The sequence below is a fragment of the Asterias rubens genome, chromosome 10, assembly GCF_902459465.1.
Source record: "Asterias rubens chromosome 10, eAstRub1.3, whole genome shotgun sequence".
NCBI lineage: Eukaryota > Metazoa > Echinodermata > Asteroidea > Forcipulatida > Asteriidae > Asterias > Asterias rubens.
The window spans coordinates 14,806,983-14,833,044 of record NC_047071.1 but is presented as its reverse complement, the minus strand read 5'-3'; the positions used below and the strand labels follow the sequence as shown (position 1 = coordinate 14,833,044).

The window sequence follows — 26,062 nt, the reverse complement described above, 5'->3', positions numbered from 1 at the left end:
AAGTATTGAAGATATTTCTTTCTTCAGCATATACGTAACACATCCAGAGATATGTCAACACACTGTGCCATAAAAAAGTGGTGTTGAACTTAACAAATCCGATACTATTTATTTAAAATGGGAAGATTATAAATCTTATCAAAAAGATGAATGACAAAGCCTATAATTCACATAAGGGCATACCTTAGTTAAGGCCCATCATATTTTCCCACACTGTGTGCATTTGGTAATACTGTAAAGACTTTATTAACCCACTAGACAGGGTAACTTGTTAGCTGTACCTGAATATTCAAAAGGTCAGAAATTTCACTCTTTTAGGTGTAAAGCCACTTTTAATTGTCAGTTTTTCATTTTCCATAAGAATTAGGGATATTTTTTATGGAATACAAAGGTCAGGAACAAAGCAATGGTTTTAGTCTTTGCCCCAAGAAACCTGCATTCATTGTGTACTTTTTACATGGACAATACCCAACTGTAGAGCGCACTGTGCATCTCCACAAGCATCTCTGTAATGTCAAGAAAGTAATGTCTTGTACCAAGACTTAGGCAAAGGCAGCCCCAGTGAAATTCCAGACCTTCAGTTGCGATGATTCAAATACTGGATATGAGGAACTTTTCAGCTGCTTATTGTCAAGTATCTAATTGTATTTGTAAATAAATAAATGCAGTTCCCAATAACTTCTTTATAGATTAAGTTGACTCAGTTCAAAATCAACTTAATTAGCGCCGAGAGGTACGTACAGTTCTGAACCCGTTTTCATAGGGCTGCTTTAAAGCCATTATACACTTTCGGTGAACAGTATTGTCCAAGGCCCACAATTCGTGTATCACAACTTCTATATAAAATAAAAATTCTGCAAAAATTTAGGCTCGATCAGTCGTCGGAGTCGGGAGAAAATAACGGGAAAACCCTCCCTTGTTTATGCATGTTTCGCCGTGTCATGACTTGTGTTTAAAATAAAACCGTAATTCTCGATATCGAAAATTGATATTGTTTTATTGTTTTCTCAAAAAGTAAAACATTTCATGGAATAATATACAAGAGAAGTCTTTAACCATTACCTTCTGTAAACCCTGTAAGTTATTTGTAAATCTGTGAATTTAAAAAAACAATTCTGTACCGAACGTGTCCAATGGCTTTAAGCACGAAAAAGTAACTAAGCACAGCAAAATTATGCTTCCCAGAGTAAGGTTACCAGCCCAACTACAATGTCCCTGTGTACAATGTGTGACTGGTACCCCGCTCATTTCTGCTTAGTTGAAATTTTGTTGAAGCGGTTTTTCTGCTACGCAGCTCTAAAATAAATTGGGCCCTAAGAAACAAACCCACTCTAGCAATAACTCTTGGGTGTCACTTAGGGAAGTTAAAATCCCAAGGCGGTATCCCAACGTCTCTCTGGGTGGTTACCATAGAGTTATATATAAGAACTAGAGGGCGCACTGGCCTATATACGCGCTCCAGCAAGCGCGCGGGCGGCCATTTTCTAAGTTGACAAAACTGGCATCTCACAGCGTGTGTTTATGCGACCATTTTGTAAGTTGAACAAACAGCATCGCGTGAGCGTTCAATAAAAACAAACTCAACCGTGTATTTCATATTCAACGCGCGTGCAGAATGACGCGCTTGTCATCTTGCGGTCCCGTGGCGTTTGTGCACGAAGCATCACTCGTGCGCCCTCTAGTTCTTATATATAACTCTATGGTGGTTACAAGTCATGTTCACATGTACAATTTGTGACTGGTACCCTGCTCATTTCTGCTTAATGAAAACAATTTCTAACTTGGAGACAGTATTTTCTGCTAAGCAGCTCTATTAAATTGGGCCCTGCGGAACAAACCCACTCTAGCAATAACCCAGTAGTATCACTTTGGGCAGTTGAATCCCAAGGCAGCATCCCAACGTCTCTTTGGGTTGGTTACAGGGTGAGGCTCTAGTGGGTGGAGTTCACAGATTTACGGGTGGTGCCGAGCTTCCTGAGACCCATCGTCTTACACACCCAGCTGGCTATGTCCACCTCTTCCGTCTCGGATTTCTTGGTGAAGGGGTGAATCTAGGTTTAGGAATTGAAAGAGGGCAAAGATTTTAAGAGATGTCTGTACGTATGGGTAAAAAAAGAAGGTTAATAACTTTGGCTGATTATCAGTTATAAGGAATACCATCCCGACCCTTCGGAACTTTATCCCAGATGTAATTGAATATTTATCAAATATTTTAAACCACAAACGAAACTGACTGAGTAAATTTTAAATGATTTGGGCTTGAACAAAAAAAAAGAACAGTAGTACCCGAACCAACAACGTCCGGATTAATATGCCGCTCTTCTACCAAATGAGCTTTCTAGCCCTACATGCACATTGGCGATCTCCCTATTTTGTCAATATCTTTGTTTTGGAGTGGAATTTCTTCTTCTTTTTTAGGGCAAAGAAAAAACTGCATTCTGGTAAAAATGGAGAAACCGCAGGCCACTAACTATTTTGTTTGCATTTCATCAGATGTCCCCAACATCGTGTACTGACTTGAGAGGAATGGTAAAGAAAAATTCTGCCTAAAAGTTTCTCAAAACTAAGAACTAAAAAATGAACTTACCAGAAGATTCCTGAGCTCTGCTCTTTCTTGTGGATTCTTAATTAAGCTGTTAAAGAAGAAAATATGAGAGGGGACAGGTTATGTTATTACATTTCCCAGGCCATTAACTATTTTTTGCATTAAAATTTCCCAGTGATAATTCTGCTGGTAAAGTATGAAATAATAATGGCCGGTTTATAGTCGGTTGCGCGATTGAAATCTTGACGCGCGATCAAAAAAGACAAAGTCTTTAGGCCTCAGCGATGACTATAAACTGTGTCACGGGTCAAGATTTTAATATAAACCGGCCTTGAGGATAACTAGAATCTTGTCATTGGTCACAGTTCATCAGTCTGTCTGGCTGTCTGTCCCATCAAGGGAACTCGACAAGGGGATATAAATGCCAAGCTATCAACAACCAATCTCTCTCATACAAATATTGGTTTAACCTCTCTGATTATGAGTTGCACAAATCAAGAAACTATGATTCAGTAACTAGACAACAATACTTATTCTTTAGTCATTGTGAAATGACACAAGACACTTAGTCACTCATGCTTAGCCCTGCTGATGGACAGTTTATCACAGTGTTTTTGGTGGATTCTCGTCAACAGCCAAAGCTAGTGCTTGCTAATTGCTTTGTATAATTGTATTGATCGTTGCAACTGATGGGTTTAAAGCAACAGCCTGGGTGATCTGTGAGCTCTGTCCTTGACTGTAATTGCTTTGCCCTTTGGATTGGATGTTCCCGTGACCTTCAGTAGAGTAGTGAGGAACGTCTAATGACCTATGGACACTTGTCATTGAGTATCGTGCCACATACATTCACACAAACACACAACATTTCATAGATTTGTGGATTTTTTTCCACAGAACTTGGGAAAGTGTAAGGGTAAAAACAAACTATATTGTCCATGGATAAAAGAAATCACAAAGACTTACCATTTGTTTACAAAATCTACAAATTCTGGCGAAAACACTTTCGCGGGTAGTTTAGGTGGTGGCTGCAAGGAAGAGAGTGAATATAGAATGATGAGATTAATTTTCTTTTTAATTATACTGTCAGGTTATGAAACCTACATGTATGATTCTCAGAAAGAAACCTTAGTCACTGTGCTTCCCAAGAACCCCATGGAGAGAAGACAAGGAGGGTTCGGTCTTAGATGCGGGAAAAAAACACCAGAGAACTAATCAATGGAAAACCCACCTGGGTAGGGTATCTGGTAGGGACTGAACCCCCCCCCCCAAAAAAAACCGGAATCCGCGTATAGTTTCAGGCATAATGCACACAACGAAAACAGTTCCGGTCGGCTGTCCCAAGATGCATTGGTGTCAATGCTTTTGATTAGCTCATGCCAGTGGCTCACCTAGATGAGTACACCAGGGTCGACCCCGGTTAAGCTACATGTAGTCGAACATGCTCTTAGTTTTAAATTCAGAGTAAAAGTTTTCACTTCACTTACTTCATTTACAATGCACTCCAGAAGTTCAAAGATGGCCATGGATCGTGGAGCATCTCCAAAAGCTGCACAAAAGGAAAGACAATTATTAAATAGAGATGACTTTCAGCACTGAAATAGCCAGCCCAACCACTAGGAGTGAATTATTACTTGTCCGTTGTTGTTCTACACAAAATGAATGCACACAAAAACAATATTAGTGAGGTTTCTCAGAAACAGTTAGGGTTATGTTGGGGAATTTTATTGTACACATGTGAAGTAATTTTGTTTCACTGTTTATGTTTTGACCAACATGGAATGAGTATACATTACATTAAACGTGTGTGAAAGGCTTTCAATCAAACATGGCCAAATAGAACCTATTTACACTGCATTTTTTCAATTTGTATTTGCTTATAAAGGCCTAGCACATTTCTATATAGATGACACCATTAAAAACTAATACCATGGGTAATGTGGTAAATCTAGAACAAAAATACTACTAAACTTTTCAAAATGGTATCCGTTTGTTAACAAACATGTATGAACTCCTGTATCTGTTATTAACATGCATGTAAAACATAGATGCCGCAGTTATGCGCCATGTAGACCCATGTAGACGCACAAAGATAGCCTTGGCATACATTACATGTATTCATGGACATCTGCGCAACCTTATTACTGATGATAAAAACTTACTGCTGATGGGCCTGCCCACAGGCTTGCTGCTGGACTTCTGCGCTGAACTGTCGTACGGCAGACCAAATATCTGACAAATCTCCTTATCGTCTGGTGGTGGGATCGGGTACCGTCCGATGGACATCTCAACGATGGACAAACCCATGCTCCAAATATCCGATTGCACTGAATAATGAATCCCTTGAAGTCTTTCCGGCTGTCGGAAAAAAAAAAATCATACTTCATAAGAAAAATTCATGCTATTGAAGCATAGAGGATTCTTGCTTACTAGCCACAAACAAAACACAGGAGAAGCGTAGTACTGCTTCCCTACTTAATTTTTTATTAAAAACATGTTGAATTTTTAACAACATGTACGTTCAATGCTAGCATTAGGTTTACAAACTGGGCCCAATTTCATGGCTCTGCTTACCGCAAGCACAGAATAGGCGCTTACGGAAGCAGGGAGTTCTGTGCTTACGGCAAGCGTATTTCACGGGTTAGCGGCAAATTTTTGATTCTGCGCGTGCGTACTCAACGTTACTAGGCATTCTAGGCTTACAAGGCTAGCGCAGAAATTTGGCGCTTGCACGTAAGCAGGGAATCGTGATCGTGAGCGCAGAATACAGCGGTAAGCAGAGCCATGAAATTGGGCCCTGACCATACTCTATTCTGGAAACCTTGTTAAAATGCTAATTCAATTAAATTTGGAATTGATCAAAATTGTACCCACTATTGACCGCAGAAATTAAAACAATTGTTGTAAAAGTTTTGCAATAATTTCTGTAAAATCAGCTGAACAGGACTCAAACGAAGCTTGATCTGCACTTCAGAATGGGTTCACAGGCCTCGAGTTTCACCATTAAGAGGAGAAGGCTATTTTCATTTTGCAAATATGGCACTTCAACTGGAGAACCGTAGTTTTTGAGGGGCAACAATGGCAAGACGGGCAACACAACCCATGGCCTCTCTGTTCTTGCAGGTCTGGATTTCATACGGTGTGGATTTTCCAGGTTTTAGTTTTGGCCAAGACAAGGGCAATAGAAGCCATGTCGCCCATGTACTCCCCAGGCCTGAATGTAAATACTTGAGTTGAAGCCCAGATTTTAGTGTCAATAACCAAAGAAATGCCTTCTTGATTAACCTTGATGAAACAGCCAAGTTAAGACCGTTTTGGGAACCATAAACAGCCCCTCGTGTAACTCAACTTACCGACATGTACGACCTAGTCCCCACGAATGAATTGGCCATCGAGTCAATCAGCTGACCACTCACTCCAAAGTCACACATCTTGATTTCTCCCCTAGAGTTCACCAGAATGTTGGAGGGTTTCACATCTGCATAGGGGGAACAAATATAATGAATGGATGGTTATTTAAATGAAAGGGTTTGATACATTGTAGTTCAAGTTTTTTGGCCATGACATCGATCCGAACTCACTGTGAATGAGTTAAGTACATGTAATATAATTTACCTGTAGAAGTTTCAGCTTCATATGTTGTCAAGTTTTTGAGGAAAACAAAGTGAAAAACACCCTTTGTCATTTTCCAGGTACATGTACTAAATCAGATTTGTTTTAATCTTTACTTTTGTAACTTCTGCTTTATAAATATATAATTTATATATTTCATATGATTTACTTGTTTATGTTATGACTCGCGAATAGAGGCTCCTGCATTAGGCTAGGCTTATGCGCTATGTCCCCCGTATTACTACTATAAATCCTTGTGACAGTATGAATAAATAACAGAATAACCCCTTACTGTTTCTCAAATAATGAAAACTAACATTATCATTATATTAATTAACAGACATACATGAAGGCCTACTGATTAATACATGTATGTCGAACCCTAGTATGGCAAAAAGGAGATTCAAGGTTTTGTAGCAGTACATGTACTAATTAATGATGTGCGTACATTCATGAAATGACTGTTCCAGTTTTATAGAGCTTCTTCGGTAGGGGAAAAAAAATCTAAGCATAAAGGCCGAGTCACACTGCAGCGATAACGAAAACGATAACGATCACGACGCATTGGTGAAGACATTCAGACAAGACATTCCGATTGTTTTAGTTGAGATCGTTTAAAATAACTTTTTTTTTTTTTTTAAGTGCATAAAAAAGTGCATAAACAATAAGATAAAAAAGTAGGCGTCCTCTAAAAAGGAAGCGGGCGGGGATGCTAAACAAGTTTCTTTTTTTTACTCGGCCTAATGCATACGTACATGTAATACAAACAATGTAGGCCATATAGTGAGTCAGATTGGTGGACATGAAAATGAAAATAACAGTACACACTTCCATATTACCCATGATTAAGAAAAACAAGAAACATTTGTGTGGCGTGAGGCATAATTTACGTATCAACGTGTAGTGTAGTTAACTGTACAATTATCACAAGCAAATTATATTGTGGCGTTCGTTAATGTATTATCCCCTTAGCAAACACACTGTATCATTTAAAAATGAACAGGCACACTTTAATAGTAATACATCCATGATTAAGAAAAACAAGAAACATTTGTGCAGCATGAGGCATAATTTACGTATCCACATGGCGTGTTAGTGTAGTGTAGTTAATGTACAAAATGTATGATTGCCGTTAATGTCATAATCCCCTAAGCAAACACACTGTATCATTTGAAAATGCAAATAAAAATTACAATACACTTTCAAAAGTATGCACATGATTTAAAGAAAAAACAAGAAACGTTTGAGTGGCATGAGGCATAATTTACATATCCCGCTGCTAGCGAGTAGTTAATATCACAGGCAAATTATGTTTAGCGTTAATGTTATAATCTCTAAAGCAAACACACTGTATCATTTATTATGTTGTCAGGTTTCATTTGACAGCACTGTTGGGGGTTAGGTGTCATAAAATGCACAATATAATGCATGAACGAGTGCAGTGGCTATACAAATTGCATCCACACTCATCATAGTGCATACCATTAACTATGGTAAGGCTTAAGTAAAGGGATGCTACATAAATGTACATGGCAGAAGCAAGACAGAGCTTTGAGCAAGTCTTAAAGCATGGAGCAGGCACTGGACACCTTTTGACATTGGTCAAAGACCATTTTTTTGTCATCATAGTTGCAAGAGAATAATGAAAGAAGAAAAAAAAACACTCTTATCGCACACTTATTTGTGCGCTTTCAGATGCCTACAAAAACCTTTAGTCCTGAAGTGTTTAATCAGATTTAAATATTTTAGTTCCAAGTTACTTCAGGGGGAGCCGTCTCTCACAACATTTTACACTATCAACAGCTCTCCATTGCTCGTTACCAAAGATTGAGTCAGGCACCAGCAACAACAGTGCAAGCTTAATGTAATTTGGGTTGGTAACCTGTTTCTGCTAAGCAGTACTATTCTGTGCTTAGCAAGTTTGGGTTTACAAGCTTTATGAAATTGAGCCAATGACACAATATACACTCTTAGACTAATAGTGGTACACTGTTTTTCCCTCCTTGTTGATGCTTAGCAGAAGTTAGTTAAAGGCACTGGACACTATTGGTAATTATCAAAGACCAGTCTTCTCACTTGGTGTATCTCAACACATGCACAATAACAAACCTGTGAAAATTTGGACTCAATTGGTCGTCGAAGTTGCGAGAAAATAATGGAAGAAAAAACACCCTTGTCGCATAAGTTGTGTGCTTTGGGATGCCTTGAATTCGAGGTTTCTTATTCAATTCAAATAAATTACTTCTTTCTAAAAAACTATGATACTTCAGAGGGAATTTTTTCTCACAATGTTTTATACTACATGTTTCGACAGTCCATGTAAATGTTTATGCTAACAATTATTTTGAGTAATTACCAAAAGCCTCCAGTGCCTTTAAAGGGTTGAGATACAAAGGGTGGTACTTTTTGTATGAGTCAGGACAAAAAACACAATGTCCACAGATTTAAACTAAACTTACACAGTTTGAAGATAATGATAGAAGAAAGCTTCCCTGAAAATATAACGTGCCGAGGTGCTGTAGTTTTTGGGAAATGAGTAAAACAATGTCATGAAAATAATTTTTAATTTTAAGTAGGCTAATATTTGAAGGGAAGCTTTCCACTAACATTATCTTCAAACCCTGTACGTTTAATGTAAATCTATGGACATGTTTAAAAAGTACCCAAATCCTTTAAGAAAAGGGAATACCAGTACTGTCTCAAGGAGACACAATCTACGATGGTTTTTTTTAAAGAATAATGAATACAGGTGGTGTGAGGGAACCAGGGCAACCACGGCAACCACATCCTGACTAAACGAAAGAGCGTAACTAGATATGCACCATACAGCCTCTGTGTAGACGAGTAACTGATCCGGATAGGGCATGACTGAATAGTAAGTAAATCCACCGGCAACGGCCAACCTTTTACACTGAGGAACGGGGTAAACAGGAAGATACTACACAGTGCATAGAATGTGTCTTCATTATTAAATCCATGAATGGGCTAGGAGGATGGTTTCTATATTAAATGTCCGGTGAAGTAAAAAGAAATTCCAAAACATTCATGGTGTATACGTGCATGTAAATATACATGTAGATCATGTACATGTATGTACAATATGTAATGTACTGTACATGTCCAAATATGTTCATGTACATACATACATGTGAGGCTTTACAGGTTGTCCCATTTTGCTGTAAACTTTAAAGCAAAAAGTGTGTAAAAGAATTGCTCATTTTCAACTAAAATGAGAACTCCAGATAAAACAGACATGTTCAAAACTTGGACTTGGATTTTACGCAGCATCCTTTGAGCACTGATCATGCACATTATGGGGTGCGTTTTGGCTGTCGTAATTGTCATAACCAGTGATTAACCAATGGCCAACTCAACCCAAACCTCGAACTGCCTCCAGCTACCGGGCAACCTCGGTAGTCCAGTTGGTAAGACACTGCTCTAGAATTGCAAGGGTCATGGGTTCGAATCCCACCTGAGTAACATGCCTGTGATATTTTTTCACAGGACTTGGGAAAGTACTGTGTATACAGTGCTAACACACACTGGTGTATGGGTAAAAACCCAAAATAATATTCTTTATCCCCGACGCACATCTCTTATATCAACCCAAACAGTTATTAGTTACGACCGCGAAAATGCACAGATGGGCTATACAAGACAGCAAAACTGTAAGGAACGACACCATGTGCTTTGCAAGGAAAAGGAATTCTAGGGCCTATTCTTCAAAATCAGTACTATTTTGTTAGTTCCCTCAAGCATTCATTAGTGTTTTCTTATCGGCTACATGTGTAGATGCACTTTTGTATTGCTGGGTTGTACTGTGGATATGCATCAACAGTCTAATGTCTTAATCACTAGGCGTCTGTGGTGGCAGTAATTGAATTCTAGGGCCTATTCTTCAAAATCAGTACTACTTTTTAGTTCCCTCAAGCATTCAAGTGTTTTCTAATTGGCTAGTATGCGCTTTTGTATTACTGGTTTGTACCACATGGAAGTATAATTCTACCTCCATGGTTTTAACAGTGGATATGCATCAACAGTCTAATGTCTCAATCCCTAGGTGTCTGTGGTTGTAGTAATTGATAAATCATGCATGAAAGGCTAATTATCAAGTAACAACTCCTTGTTTATTTATAGAGGAACTTGTGATGCTACAAACTATGAATAATAATGGTGTTATTTAAAGGTATACGTAGATCTTGTGACCTTAATAAACTGAACAGACCGAATACCACATGCACCATCTTTGACTGGTATCCTGCTTATTTTGCTTAGCAGAAAATTGTTAAGCAAAAATGTCTCCTTCAGCAGCACCATGAAAGTGGACTCAGGTTAAATGTTTAATTATCAGACTCTACGGCAACCTCGTTCCCAGGGGTGATCGATCTCCATTTTTTCCCAGCATGCCTTGCTCGATCATAACCCCTGGAATTGGCAAATTTAAATGTGCTCTATGCTAGCACATTTAAATGCGGCATAAATAACAGTACATATTCATTATTCAATGTTTTCTATGCGCGCACGCATGTCTTTCGTCTTAATGAATGTTTTTTTTTATTTTATTTTGTTAACGTGTTGTCCTAAAAAACACGCTCGTGATCAACATACAAATATCTTTAAAACTATGCGCGCACGCACTTGACATCTAATGCATAACCAATTTTCTGAGCCAATCATCGTTGTTTCCCAGCAGCCCTGATACTTCACGACGGCAACGACGGCAATTGCCGTCGTTGCCCCTGCCGATTGCCGCAATGCCCTTCAAAAAAACAATTTTTCACGGCAATGATTGCCGTCCCTTTTCTCATCATTGCCGCCGTGCCCTTCCTCCCGAAAACAAATTATATTCAACGTTGTCAAAGTTCGAAAATAAGCCAAAAAGTCCCGATGTCTGTGTAAATTTCACGCAACGAAATATACCCCAATTTCACGCACGTAAGGCACAACAGCAGATTTCAGGCCCGTTAGTCGTTGTTCTTTGCGTGCGACAAAAAATACTTGAAACATCGAACGCTAGAGGGCGTTTCGGAACAGAAGAATAGCGTGAGAGTAAACGCCCTCTAGTGGTAAAATTACGCGAACCAACGCTAAACGCCTTGAGAAAAAGACTCGACGTGCCTTTGCATGCTGGGATAGTGGTTTTCCCCATGCTTGGTACATGTGATGTACCATCATGTACAGCATAGTCGTCGCGCACCGCATGCATTTATTCTGTCAACATCGTGTCAAAATGGAGCAGTTACGTGGGAATTTTAGCGTCTCTACAAAAAACTACACAACGTGCATGACCAATAATAGTAGGATTACGTATAAACAAAAATTATTTAGGAATTGTGTATTGTAAGTAGTTTTTCTTTATTTTGTTGAATTAGATGAATGCTTTCTTTTTTCATTGGGTAACAGTTAGAAAATGGAAAAATTGGAAGAACTATTTTTTATAGGCAACTCGGAGGTTTTTTTTCAAACTGCCGTCGTGCCCTTCGCAACTTTATGATTGCCGTGATGCCCTTCCAAATTTTTGAAAATTGCCTTGGTGCCCTAAATTTTTACAAAAAGTCAAGGCAAAACTGCCGTGCCCCTTAAAAGCCGAAGTATCAGGGCTGTCCCAGTACATCCCTACAAGGGGTTAGTGACGAGAGGTATCGATACGGCGTGCTGCAAATGGTAGCGAGGCTGAATCAACGGCTTTGTCATAAAAAAATGAGTGATTTTCGATACAGTGCTTCAATCATACGGACGGTTTCTAAAAATAAAAGGCCCGACACGTATGTTCTATTCCTCAAATAAATTTCCACATTTCACACATTAGTCTTCAAAATGATATTTCAGATGGGAATACTCTCTTGGGGGTGTTCAATCAATTATCATTGCTGATTCCAAGAAGCCTTTTCCTAATAATTGGCATTACACATCATTACACATAATATTTACATTCACTGTAAATAGGATGGATTATCAGGGTACTATAGCTAGCCACTTTGCCTCCCATTCTGTTAAAGGCACTGGACACTATTGGTAATAACTCAAACTAATAAATAGCATAAAAACTTACTTGGTAACAAGCAATGGAGAGCTGTTGATAGTATACAAATATTGAGTGGCTCAGAGTGGAATGGGAGGAATATTATCGCAAGGTAAAATTTGGACCATTCCATTTCACGAGGCGAAGCCGAGTGAAATGGAACGGTCCAAATTTTAATAATATTTCTTCCATTCCACGAATTAAAGCCACTCAATATTTGTTATATATAACTGACATATAGATCCTTGTCATTTGATGTATTTTAAAAAGTATAACATTATGAAATATCACACAAATTACTGACAACCAAAAGTCATATAGTGCCGCGCGCATAGCGGCAACAATGCAATGCACAAATCGGGTCACAACCTTTTGCACAGGTGTTACTTTGTTTTAGCAGCGGCGCGGCAGTGCTGTACTGCTAAAAAACATTGGGAACAAGGATGATCTTAACTGTTGAATGGGAAATGCTATTCCCCATGGGCGAATAGGTCTTTTTGATCGCAGGTGCGGATGGGAGTAATAGTGAATGTCACGTGAAGTAAGTTCCACCAATCAAATGACAAGGATCTGTATGTCAGTTATATAATATAAAACATTGAGAGCAACAGCCCCCTCTGAAGTAACATAGTTTTTGAGAAAGAGGTCAAGTAATAAAAGACTTCAAACCTGAAGACTTTTATAATGCATCTGAACGCACACAAACTTGTGCAACAAGGGTGTTTTTTCTTTCATTATTCTCTTCAATGACCAATTGAGCCCAAATTTTCACAGCTTTGTTATTTTATGCAACTTCATGGAAAGACCCATACATGTATGTGTACATGTACATAATGTACAGTGTATGTTGGGATACACAAAGTGAGAATACTTGTCTTTGATAACTACCAAGCGTGTCCAGTGCCTTTCATAAAAGATTCAATGGCTTGATATCTTTTTTCTTTTCCATGACGACTGCTCTTTATGCAGCCGGCGACGCTAAATCATGCTAACTCTCTCAGGCACCAGTACTTTATAGTGTAACGACAGAATTCACTGACGTCAATGCAGAATGCAATTACACTCTGTTCAATTTAATACAGACATCGTGGCTGTCAGTACAGTGAAGAAATCAACAGCAAAGAAGATACTTCAAAGAGGCCTTATTATTAGAAATTAAAAAAAATCAACAGAGATAGCGTTGATGAGTTTGTTTTGACATTTTGGGGAATTTAAGATCAACAACGATTCTAGAATGTAGAGAAGGGTGAAATTGGTGACAATGAATGACTTTTGCTGAACAAATTTGCCAGTGTGATTGTATCGAAATTAAAAGTCCTGACAAAATGGTGGTCATCTCCACTTAGTCTATGAAGGTAACTGAGATTCTTAAAGTCACTGCCGTTGATTTCACCAAACTCTTCCTAACTTAGCATAAATCTTAGGATTTAAGACTAGTTCAGTTCCGTATCCATATCTGTAGAACGCATTAAACCCATCCATAGACGTTAAGACACATTGAACCCATCCTTCCTAGTGTTTTGTGAAATCGGTTCAGGACACCTTTGGTAATTGTGCAAGGCCAGTATTCTACACTGTGAGTCAAATGATGTCTATATTTTTAACTTCTCAGTGCACGTCTTACGTACAAATGTCAAACCAGGCCTCGTCTGGAGAGTCTTCCTATCTCTCTGTGAACCGACTCAAGGAAAACTAAGTAATCAAATCTCCCGGGCAAATCAGATTAGTGTTGGATTATCTACATGGGCTAGGGATTAGGGATGATCCCTGAAACATTTAAGTTCAAAATGTTGACAGGAGGTTGAAAATGGTTGAGATGTGTTCTTTGTTTGTGTGCAACAGAGAGTCAAGGTGAAGATAATAGTGAGGTCTTTATGTACAACTGTAAGTTTCATCAGACATCCTACTTGTACCTTACGGAATTAAAAAATTCCACAAATCCACTAGTTAACTATTTGTTTTTTAGAAACCTGCAGAGTTTTTAAGCAATTGAACTCTTCAAAAACAAAAATTTATCGTAACTCAATTGAGCGACTTTAAAAAAGCTGAATCTAAAAAAATCTCTAAATTGAGGTATGATACTTGCCATAAGCCATTTTGATATACGGTAGACATGTGACACAATTTGGTTTGGGTAAACTTGACAAACTAAACAGTGCACTCCTACATAGTGGCCACCATATCTCAAAGAGGCTTATGGGAAAGACACTGCATTATTTTTTATTATTTTTTATTATTTTTTATTATTTTGTATTATTTTGTATTATTTTTTATTATTTTTTATTTTTAAGTTTATGATTATTTCCCCTGTTAAATCAGCACAGCCAAATGGAGACCAAAAAACACAGAAGAATACTACTCGGTTGGGATTCGAACCATGACCCCTGTATTCTTGAGCAGATGTCTCACATGTCTTAGCCACTAGCCAACCGAGCTAGCCCATTGACAAGCAAGTGTGAATCAAGATGGTCAATTTAAACAGGACGCCTCAATTAGAACAAGGTTGTTATGTACTGTGTGTGTTGGTAAAGTAAATGTAGTTCATTAGAAAGACTGAACTAATTAAGGGAAGTGCATCATTAGTTTTTGTTAGAGTAAATTAAATCCTATCCTCTAACTTTTCAATAAACACACTATCAACCTTTATTAGACCCCGTTGTCTTGTCAAGGTAAAAAACAATAAACTCCATGCAGACTTTTTTCAAAGAACTTGGGAAAGTACTGAATAAACAGTGCTTACTACACATTGGTGTAAGGGTAATAACAACATTATGATCTTTATCCCTGATGCAAACATTAAAAACAAAAAAATTGTTGTTGTTTTGTCAGGAGTTTCTGTACAATTAGCCTCCATTACACCTGGTTTATTTTGAATGATATTTAGCGCTGGAAAAAAAAAGAGGAACTTTCTGTCATGTACAATGTCTAAACTACATGTACATGTATCTAGCTGTTTTATACTTTTATTCAGGCTATCTTATTGGAATTTTGTAGATTGTTACCAGGAGAAAGACAAAATCGTATTTCAGAATTTGAGTTAAGTTAGAAGAATATTACTTTTCTTTTAACAGCATAAGTCATGTACATGCTTGTAAGACTGATACTTATTTAAAAAAAATTATAAAAAGAACACTTGTTTCTGTTACGTAAGCTAAGATTTGGCGCTTGCAAAAGCAAGGAATTACGCTCATGTCTAGGGTATTTCACGGGTTAGCAGGTAATTTTGGCTTGTGCCCATGCGTACTCCACGTTACTAGATATTCTACGCTTAAACAGCTAGCGCAGAAATTTGGCGCTTGCACATAAGCAGAGAACAGCGATTGTAAGAAGCGCAGAATTCGTTGGTAAGCTTAGCCTATAGCCATGAAATTGAGCCCTGATCTGCGTACGCTTGGGGAAACCCTGAAACGTAGAACAGCCACAATAAATAAAGGGATGAGAGCAGCTTACCTCTGTGCATGATTTCATGTGTTTCTCTTAGATAACTCAGCCCTCTCAGAACCTAAATGTGCATCAGAAGAAAAAGGAAGACTACATTCATTCAATCATACATTTTTTACAAACACTGCGAAACGAAGGAACTTAGCGCCTTTTTTGTATGGGATTGATGGTTGCATGTCGCAGACGCATTTGTGCAGAGGCTTAGTGCACATCTCTACGGCGTATGCCAACCAGTGTCTGTACACATGCTTTAATGTAACTGGCATATTCCATTGAAAAGGAACCGTGGAGGAACTGACTACAAAGTTTTACTTACTGCAACTGTGACTTTGCCCAGGATGTTTTCAGGTATTCTTCCCTTTTCAGCTCTTTTCATCACCAAATCCAATGAACCTCCATCCTGTCAAAATGAAAAAGAAAGGGAAAATTGTCATGATTATACATGTAAGCATGGCCTGCAGTTTGGTACATGTAGTTTGCAAGTAGAAGTGCAGATACTATGACATTTTGTGGGGGGGGGGGGGGGCACTAAAACGTATGTTGGAATATTATGTATTGAAGGGGCACCAAGACCAAGGTCCAATTTCATAGAGCTGCTTAAAGGCACTTGAAACTATTGGTTATTGTCATAGACCAGTCTTCACTTGGTGTATCTCAAAATATGCATAAAATAACAAATTTGAGCTCAATTGGTCGTTGAAGTTGCGAGATAATAATGAAAGACAACAAAACCTTGTCACATAACAAAAACTACGTCACTTCAGAGGGGGCCGTTTCTCACAATGTTTTATACTATCAACCTCTCCCCATTACTCAGTACCAAGTGAGGTTTTATGCTAAACATTATCTTGAGTAATAACCAATAGTGTCCACTGCCTTTAAGCAGAAGATATTGGACCCAGAGCACAGAAACCATCTATAGCCTGCTTGACAGCAATTTTTTAATTTTTTTTTTTTTTTTTTTTGGGGGGGGGGGGTATTTATGGGGTTTTTTCATTGGGAAGTGTATGCACCTAGAATGCTGCAGTCACAATCCCTGGGGAAAATACAAACAACAAATAATACAGGCTTTCCCTCAGGGATGTCGTTTTCAATTGAGTTGACAATAAATTAAAATCATTTTATAATTATAATTAAACCTAAAATAGGTGAAAGGACTAACAATTATGTATTTACAACAACCTACCCTTCTCAATTAAATGCTCAATTCCCATGGCCACCACAAATTTTTACTAAAACAATAATGTAAATTCACATGCCGAAATGTTGTTAAATTTTTCAAAGAAAGAGATAATAATCGCTTTCATAAGAAAGTTAAATTGCTGCATTATTGCAAAACAAAAATGTCCAGAAAAACCTACCTAAATTCATAAATTTACTGATTTTTTTTATCGTCACCCACTTTCTACCAGGTCGTAATTATGACACTGGTATGCAAAATAGCAACCTGGTAATCTGGCCCCATTAACAAAATCAAACCCTTGATTTCCGCCAGGTCCAAAGAATTTCCCAGGTCCTATTTATTGTTTACAGTTAAAGGGTAAATATAGGTGGAAATGAAAGCAACACATTTATGCTGGCCTATAAGCAGTGTGTATAAAACACTACCAGTAGCTTAAAGAGCTACAATACACAAGGGGTATCGTGTATTTTGTACATTTAAAAAAAAAAAAAGTACACAATGCACCAGCTGTAAAATAGTAAACATCCTTGAAACACAAATGAAAATCAAAGGTTGTAAAAGGTCTTTGGCATCACCTACATGTCCATCCTGAGCAAAAATCTTCCATGGAAAACAATTTTTTTTTTTTTTAATCATTGGGCATCACTACAAGGTCATGTAATGTTAGAGCATATATTCGTACTGTACATGTACATGAAGCTTGCCTGATAATTAATGCACTAACCATTTAAAAGCATCCAGATTATTTTTGTGCAATATGTGTGCACAACTAATTGTCTGCAGGTTTAACAGTTTGTGGATGTAATGCATGTCAGTGAATGATTTGCATACATGTAGCACTTGCCAATTGTTCCATAGGTTGCTTGTAGCTACTAAAAACGCATTGCTAACTTGCTACTCAATAATTCAAAATTACAAGACTTGTTGTTGTTAAGTTCTTTTGTCGAATGCTACAAAAACACTGGCCTCGAGCCTATACACAGTCCAGTGTCAATTTCAAGCCCTGTCAGTGCTTGGCATGTTTTATCGATGCAGCATTTTATTCCAACTACTCCATCAGACAAAATTCGCAGGGAACCAGTCACAAACAGTCTACATTCCATGGTATAGACCTATGGTGTGGCCATCTTCATTTTACTCCATTCCAACTCATTGTAACCAAACTGAGGCTGGTAGTAATAATAGTCTGGTGCCATGCCATGTTTGCGCAATGAATGTTAGCATTCATTATTGTATTGGAAACAGGGAACATGCCCAAGATGGTGACAGCGTGATAAAGGTCTTGGTTGGCTTGTGACCTGCTAAGCAATATTTGTTGTGCTAACACAGGATTCACTGGTTCCACAACAAAATAACACTCAAAAATTTGATAATCGCCATCGGCAATTACCTGATGCCTTTAACACTCATAAGTCAAGCCCTGGGAAAAATTTCACAGCGCTGCTTTTATTTAAAAGCACAAATGTAACTTTAAAGCAAATTATAAAAATTGTGTTCGCCCAAATAAGGTAACCGGGCAAACTGACATTCATGTCAAATGTAACGTTTTGGACTGGTAAACTCCTCATAATTGCTAAACAGAAATTTGTTGAGCCAAATTCTCCGTTTGCGCAGCTCTATGAAATTTGGGCCTGTCACGAAGGCCATTGCGTAACATTACAAGTAACCCAACTCTCCACGAAGATGTACTGGTGGTACATGTACATTGAACATTTGAAGCTACATGTACTGTTAAGTACCTGAACGCAACCTTTTAATCTAGAACAAAACGTGCTATAAACCCATTCAAGTTACCCTGACTGGCAACATACATATTTCAGGGTTTGAATCATACCATGATGTAGCCTTGGAGAAATGCTCTGCTATGGTTTAAACGTCAGACCATCAATTTTTGTTTGCATTTAAAATGATTTTCACTTAATTAAAAATAGTTGGGTGAGATAGCAAGGCATTTCACTATTCATTTCCACTGGTCCATTTATTTTTCAACGAGCCCTTTAACCTTCTCATTTGAAGTCCATTAACCTTTTCACTTGTCCCTCAGCATTTTCAATAGTCCGTCAACAGTTTCAAGAGTCCATTGTTAACCTTGTGACTGGTCTGTTACATTTTTCACTCGTCCATGTCTTAAGATTTCTTCAAAACATTTTATTTTAAATTTAAATGCCTTGAATTTTGAAACAATATGAACGTTTTGGTGAAACAGAGGTTTGCACACTGACAAAGAATTCAGCCTGAGGGAGCAGTTAACTTTTACTGGTCGTCATTAGTTTTAAGTACATATTTAGCCAGGGTTTGCCCTTAACCTTTCAGTGACCGGCCAGTAGGACTAATGACTAATTAGGTTGTAATTTTACTAGTCCATGTCAGCTCTTATTAATATTAGTCACTAGTTAGTCCGTCTTTTGTTTAAAAGAATTAGGGAAGCTTTTCAACATCGTACCAACCAACTGGACCACGAGGCCTGATACAAGAACTTCATAGCAACCTCCATGCCCTTTGGTCATTGCCCTTATGCCCATTTGACATTAACAATTTCCTCATAGGGTGCCCTTTTTACCAAGGAGGTAATGCCTTGGTTACCTTGCCCTTTCAAAAACAAAGCATACACAGATGTACAGACCTGACTTGGGAGTAAATTTTGATGGGTCGTCTGGTGTTTTAAAGACCCTGGACACTATTGGTAATTGTCAAAGACCAGTCTTCTCACTTGGTGTATCTCAACATATATGCACAAAATAACAAATCTGTGAAAATTTGAGCTCAATTGGTCGTCGAAGAATGAAAGAAAAAAAGTACCCTGTCACACGAAGTTGTGTGCTTACAGATGCTTGAATTGGAGACCTCAAATTCTAAATCTGAGAAAATTACTTCTTTCTCGAAAACTACGTCATTTCAGAGGGAGCCGTTTCTCACAATATTTTTACTATCAACCTCTCCCCATTACTCGTTACCAAGTAAGGTTTTGTGCTAATAATTATTTTGACCAATAGTGTCCACTGCCTTTAACTGGCATTGTCCAGCGAACCACTGTAATGCTGTCAGCGAACAACTGTGAAGGTGAAAACTCTATGCTTATTATGAGTTTTGTGTTTGAAGGTTTTAACATGGCACAGGTGTCACCCAATGCTCTGATCAATACAATATCAAGTGTACGTATACCACGGTCCAGTCGGACAGAAACAGATATTGATTGAACAGCAGTCGGAGACAGGAATAGACAGGGTGGTTCATTTGTGGTTCAAGCTGTATGCTAATTAATATGCAAATTATTCTTGAGAGGCTACGTGATGTCATTCACAGTGACAGGGTTTAATGGATTAAGTTGTTTAATTTTCTTGCATTGTGAATGTCTAGTTACGAACGGAGTTTAAATACCAGCCTTTGTTATAAAGGCAGTGGACACTATTGGTAATTATCAAAGACCAGCCTTCACAGTTGGTGTATCTCAACATATGTATAAAATAACAAACCTGTGAAAATTTGAGCTCAATCGGTCATCAAAGTTGCGTGATAATAATGAAAGAAGAAAACACCCTTGTCACACGAAGTTGTGTGCGTTTAGATGGTTGATTACGAGACCTCAAGTTCTAAACTTGAGGTCTCGAAATCAAATTCGTGGAAAATTACTTCTTTCTCCAAAACTATGGCACTTCAGAGGGAGCTGTTTCTCACATTTTTTTATACCACCAACCTCTCCCCCATTACTTGTCACCAAGAATTTAGAAAGGTTTTATGCTAATAATTATTTTGAGTAATTACCAATAGTGTCCACTGCCTTTAAGTACAAAAGTAAAATTTATGAATTTTGTTTTACATTGACAGCTGAACCTACAGGGAAACACCCAAGCTTTTCAGGCACGATATTTGTTCTTTTGAAAAATTAGGAATATTGAAAGCGCAGTGGACACTATTGGTAATTACTCAAAATAATCATTAGCACAAAACCTTATTTGGTAACGAGTAATGGGGAGAGGTTGATAGTATAAAACATTGTGAGAAACGGCTCCCTCTGAAGTGACGTAGTTTTCGAGAAAGAAGTCATTTTCTACGACTTTGATTTTGAGACCTCAGAATTAGATTTTTAGGTCTCGAAATCAAGCATCTGAAAGCACAAAAATGTGTGTCATAAGGGTGTTTTTTCTTTCATTATTATCTCGCCTTTTTCAACTAGCAATTGAGCTCAAATTTCACAGGTTTGTTATTTTATGCACATGTTGAGATACACCAAGAGAAGGCTGGTCTTTGACAATTACCAATAGTGTCCAGTGTCTTTAATACCAGCTTTTGTTTTAGTTTGCACACATGTACAGTGACCCTACAGGGAACCACCCCAGCTTGCCAAGCATGATATTTACAAGAGCTTACCTACATACATTATGTTGTATGCTGTGATATACTTTTCAGTCCTTATTAATAACAATTTTTCAGATTCTTTCACCGAGCCAAAAAGTATGGAAAACAGACTTTAAGTAGGATGAATTTCTGCTTTTCAAGCTGCAAGCAAAATGAGGGCATTAAACATTTCCTTTTAGCAAAATAATCTGAATAACACAAATTCCTAAAATCTGAGCAGACAATTTTTGTCAGAACACAAGCAGTAAACACTAGACCAAAATTAAAAAGGTTAGAATACAAAAACTTGTACATATTGACTACCTTTCAGAGCTCTAACATGTACAACAGAGCACTTTAGGTGAGTTGGGACGCCCTTAGAGAAAATGACAAAATTCAACTGCCATGATCGGAGCTTTTTGTACACTGGGGAAGCACCACACACCAATCTGAATTTCTATTCTATTTGTGTACCGTGCAACCATCAGAGACGCAATCGAAGCGAAGAACGGCAATCTGCTTTTGTCGTTTCATCTTCGTATGATCTTTTGGAATTTTCAAAAACAGTTCCTGGGATGATGGGGCCACTTAAAGAAGTGGCTCTGGGGAGCCTGAAAGACTGGAGTGAGATTTACTATGGTTTCTCAAGGATGTTTATGAATTAATTCGAGATGGGTTATGGTAAAATATCCATAAAATGGAGTGTTTTATCAATTTAGATATTTTGATTTAGTTTGTTGTTGCAAACAAGAGAAAACTGCAACTTGTGCAAAGAACATGTACACACACCATTGAATTAGTATTTTAAACTTTTTTATATAAGACTAAAAGGAAGCATGTTTCATTATTAATACAAGAAACCTAAAATGAAGAAATGAAGTTGTTGACCTTTGTATTGCAATTCATTGCGATTTCTATCAATTGCGACTGACAATCAATTGAATCGCTTGTTCAATGATGAATAGACAATAATTCCTTCTTATTTATGTCAATAGATGATAAATTTGTATCTGGGGATAAAGAATATTAACTTTGAATTTACCCTTATACCGATGTAGCACTGTATACTCAGTAGTTTCCCTGAGTTCTGTGAGCAAATCACAGGCATATTGCTCTGGTGGGATGCGACACTGCTCTAAAATTGCAAGGGTTGCCTGTGATCTTTTCACAGAACTCTGGGAAAGTACCGAGTATTTGTTCGACAATTTTGTTTATAACTGTCTGTACTCAAAAAGTATACCCAGTATCGTGGTAATTTTCAGAGACAAAGTTGAGAGCCTTACCATGTGCTCCATACAGATGTTGATTTCTCCATCACTGTAGAAGGCCCCATAGAAGCCAACGATGTACGGAGAGTTGCAGTCATGTAACACCTTCAACTCTCTGATGATCTGGTTCCTAATGGCTGGTTTGATTTCCAGACGAATAAGCTGTGGATATCCAAGCAAGATATAACGGATTAAGCACCCAGACTAATGGCTGTAACCCTGAACAGAAATCCTACCCTCCAACATGCAAGAACTGCCCATTACCTGCAAAAGTTGGAGATGTTGTACGCTTTGTTTTTGAAAGGGGAAGGGCTACAAGGCGTTTTCTCTATGGTAAAGGGCACCCTATGAGGAAGTTGTAAATTTCTACTGCAGATCATTTCAAGGGCACGAAGGCAATGACAAGGGGTTATGGAGGCTATCGCCTTCGTTGCCTCTGTTAAGTAACCGGCCTGGAGATGACAGACCCTGCTTCGTTCTGCAGGTATCCAGAGCTGGGCCTGTATTAGCATAAAAATTCCCTAAGCACAGAAACTGGTTACCAGCCAAAATTCTATAAAGATTACATTGTTGCAACTGGCCGTGCCCACTCAGTTTTTGCTTAGCAAAGAAATTCTATGCAGTATTTTCTGATCAATAGCTTTTTCGAAGATGGGTCCACGCCATCCCACACATGGTAGTGACCATCCATTTTAGGTATTTCTATGGTGTAAACGGAGGCTACCCCCTGGGTACTCCTAGAACTATTTCGGTTTCGTCCGGCTATCATCTCCCGTAACCTCATAGGTTTATATCTCTCACGCGTTAAACGATGATGGTTCAATCAGTGTTCAATGAATTTTGGAATCACAAACATCTCTTTTTTTTTTATTTTAATCTCGCCAAAATTAGGCTCTATGTGTCCTTTGATATCTCAATGTCCGAAGGGGGCGACCATAGAACCCACTCCGCAATCTAAAAAATTGTTTAAAATTATAAATTCTTACCGTAATTCAGTCCCCAACTACTCCGTTTTACCACTTCACTACAAATGCTGATTGTCCCCAAACTCTGCCGAACGCATTGCGAAGTCACGACGCGTGACGAGCGTGTGCATATTATTATTTTTTTCCCAGTACAAATGTGGAGAATTATCTGCACACGTTCGTCCTAGAATAAAAAAAAACACCTGATCCATGCTTTGTGTTCAAAACATATGGACACGCGTCTAGGAATCAGACGTCTGGTTCCCAGATGCGTGTCCATATGTTTTTGTACACGATAGCTGGACGAAACCGAAATAGTTCTAGGAGTACCCTGTGGGCTAGATGTCTACCTTTGCTGTGGTACCCTTTGCATGGCCTACAACCAAACCGCCTTAGATTCAAATCTCAGCCTCACCTTTCTTGCCATAGTAAGGTTACTAGGTTTGTGTAGCACCTTGGTGACCACGCCTCCGTTTCCCGCCCCTAGCTCCTCTAGCTTCTCAAAGTCGTCCCCGTTGAGTTCCCCGATGGCCAGCACCTTCTCTTTCATTGTCAGGAACACCTTGAGACGTTCAAGCTGCGTCTTGTCTACGTGGAGCTGAACGTCTGCTAGCTTTTTGTTGATCGCCTCCATTGAGGCACTGGAATTATTGCTATGGGAAAGAGTGGACTAATTTGATTAAAAAGACACAGTGTAGGAGGTGGAATGTGCATCTGTTTATTTTTATATTTATCAGTTGGCCAAACGACAACATTGAGAATGTTAAACTAATTATAAACATATAAAAAAACCACTTGTATACACAAAAACAACAGAGTAAAATACAATAAGAAGCAAAAGGTGGTTCTGTTAAACCATGGAGGTAGAAATAGAAACAATGTTCAAACAATATTTGCCAGGAGGTGGTCAATCTGGGAAAAAGGACAGTGCATGGTGTAGACTGTAGGTACGCTCCAATCAAAATTAATTAATTGTATTTGTCAACACATTTCAACAAGGATAACTTTCCGTATGGCGCCACCACTTTTTCACTCATTTTTACAAAAAGGGATATCTCATTGAGGTAAATTAGATACTATATTATTTCATACTGAATGTAAAAGTGGTGGCGCCATACGGACGCGTTTCCTTTAACTTTTTCACATTTTGTTTTAAGATAAACTGCAGAGTTCAAAGTAAAAAATAACAGGAGAGTGTGGTTAAAATATGCACAGACACCTCTCCTGCTGATTATCTGACAAACACTGCCTATTTTATACTTACTTAAGGACTTGGCGATGTTGCTTGTTAATGCCATTGCCTTGTCAACACTCAGCAACCCATTGAAATTTAATGTTACTTTAAATTAAGATAATAATGCAAAAACAAAAATGACATCTCATCTCTCTCAACAAGTTACAAATTAATGACACAATTGAAAATTAAGCACAATGAAATTATGTCATTCTTACACTGCATTTGCCGGAGCAGAGTCATCCGTTCTGACAGAAAGTGTCAGATTTTTAATGTTCTTCTTTGAGGCGGCCATCTTTGACAGTTATATTTTGATTATGGGTGTCCGTCAACAACACAAACTGAGCGTGCAGCCAGCCAGCCAGCCAGCCACAGTGGGGTAGCTATCCCGTCCGTGTGTTCGGGTGCGTTGGTCCAGTGGTCACTGCTTTTAGACGGTAAACTGAACTACCACTACCAGCTTTCCTTTCCAACAGTTTATTCTTCCAGTCGTTTCTCCCCCATTTAGTTGTCAATTAATTGAGGCCTTAAGTTGCTGACTTTCGCTGTATTTACATGCAGCGTTCTTTTAGAAGTTCTGCTTGCAATAGGTCCACGAATCTGGCTCGACACCGACCGAACAGCAGAAGTGAGAATTGGAAGTAAATGAAAACACAACTAAAAAAAAACATAGCCCATAATAATTTACTAACTGGTTCCCCGCATGCTATGCTAGTGAAGGCGATGCGTTAATTTGGAAGCCTGCGGTTTTGTTTCGTTTTTTGACCGAGTTCGGCCGAGTTTTGATAAGTGCGCCCTCTACCCTTTACAATCTTCCACTTGTTTCACATAGGCCCTTTTCGAAACCACGGTTTCGGCTTTGGATTCGGCTCGGGCTAGTTTTGACAATATTGCGTGTGATTTGCGTATACACGCTCAGGGCTTCAGACAAGGGATAGGAGCGTGCTGCCGAATCCAAAGCCAAAGCCGTGGAGTTTTTGTAAAAAGTCACCCCATCCCATACAAATTATCACTCCTTACAAAGTCACCCCTTTACAAAGTCACACCCTTACAAAGTCACCCCTAACAAACTCACCCCTTACATAGTCACCCCTGAAAAAATCGCCCCCCCCGACAGAGTCACCCCCTTACAAAGTCATCCCTTTACAAAGTCACCCCTTACAAAGTCGCCCCTTACAAAGTCGCCCCTGGCACTGAGACACCCCCTTACAAAGTCACCCCCTTACAAAGTCACCCCCTTACAAAGTTACCCCCTAAACAAAGTCGCCCCTTTTAAAAAGTCACCCCCTTACAAAGTCACCCCTTTACAAAGTCACCCCTTACAAAGTCGCCCCTGGCACTGAGACACCCCCTTACAAAGTCACCCCCTTACAAAGTCACCCCCTTACAAAGTTACCCCCTAAACAAAGTCGCCCCTTTTAAAAAGTCGCCCCCTGACAATGTCGCCCCCAAACAATGTC

General features: G+C 38.6%; 1 protein-coding gene across 1 annotated transcript; it reads right to left on the bottom strand.

Moving 5' to 3' along the window:
- Positions 1-1,690: 1,690 nt before the first annotated feature.
- On the bottom strand, positions 1,691-25,270 carry LOC117296124 (dual specificity mitogen-activated protein kinase kinase 1-like). The gene is made up of 11 exons (XM_033778998.1): positions 24,821-25,270; positions 23,784-24,021; positions 22,419-22,565; positions 15,934-16,017; positions 15,627-15,678; positions 5,896-6,020; positions 4,705-4,900; positions 4,030-4,091; positions 3,509-3,570; positions 2,588-2,633; positions 1,691-2,051 (listed from the first exon to the last, which is right to left on the bottom strand). The coding sequence occupies exons 1-11, from the start codon at positions 24,895-24,897 to the stop codon at positions 1,932-1,934; spliced, it is 1,209 nt and encodes a 402-aa protein (XP_033634889.1). The 5' UTR covers positions 24,898-25,270; the 3' UTR covers positions 1,691-1,931.
- Positions 25,271-26,062: the final 792 nt, after the last annotated feature.

Coding starts and splice junctions, on each gene's coding strand:
- LOC117296124 (XM_033778998.1), bottom strand. CDS start 24,897: ATGGCCGCCTCAAAGAAGAACATTAAAAATCTGACACTTTCTGTCAGA. Junction 6,021..15,626: donor ACATGAAATCATGCACAGAG/GTAAGCTGCTCT, acceptor CCCCCTATGCAG/ATGTGAAACCCTCCAACATT. Junction 4,901..5,895: donor GGACTAGGTCGTACATGTCG/GTAAGTTGAGTT, acceptor TTTTTCCGACAG/CCGGAAAGACTTCAAGGGAT.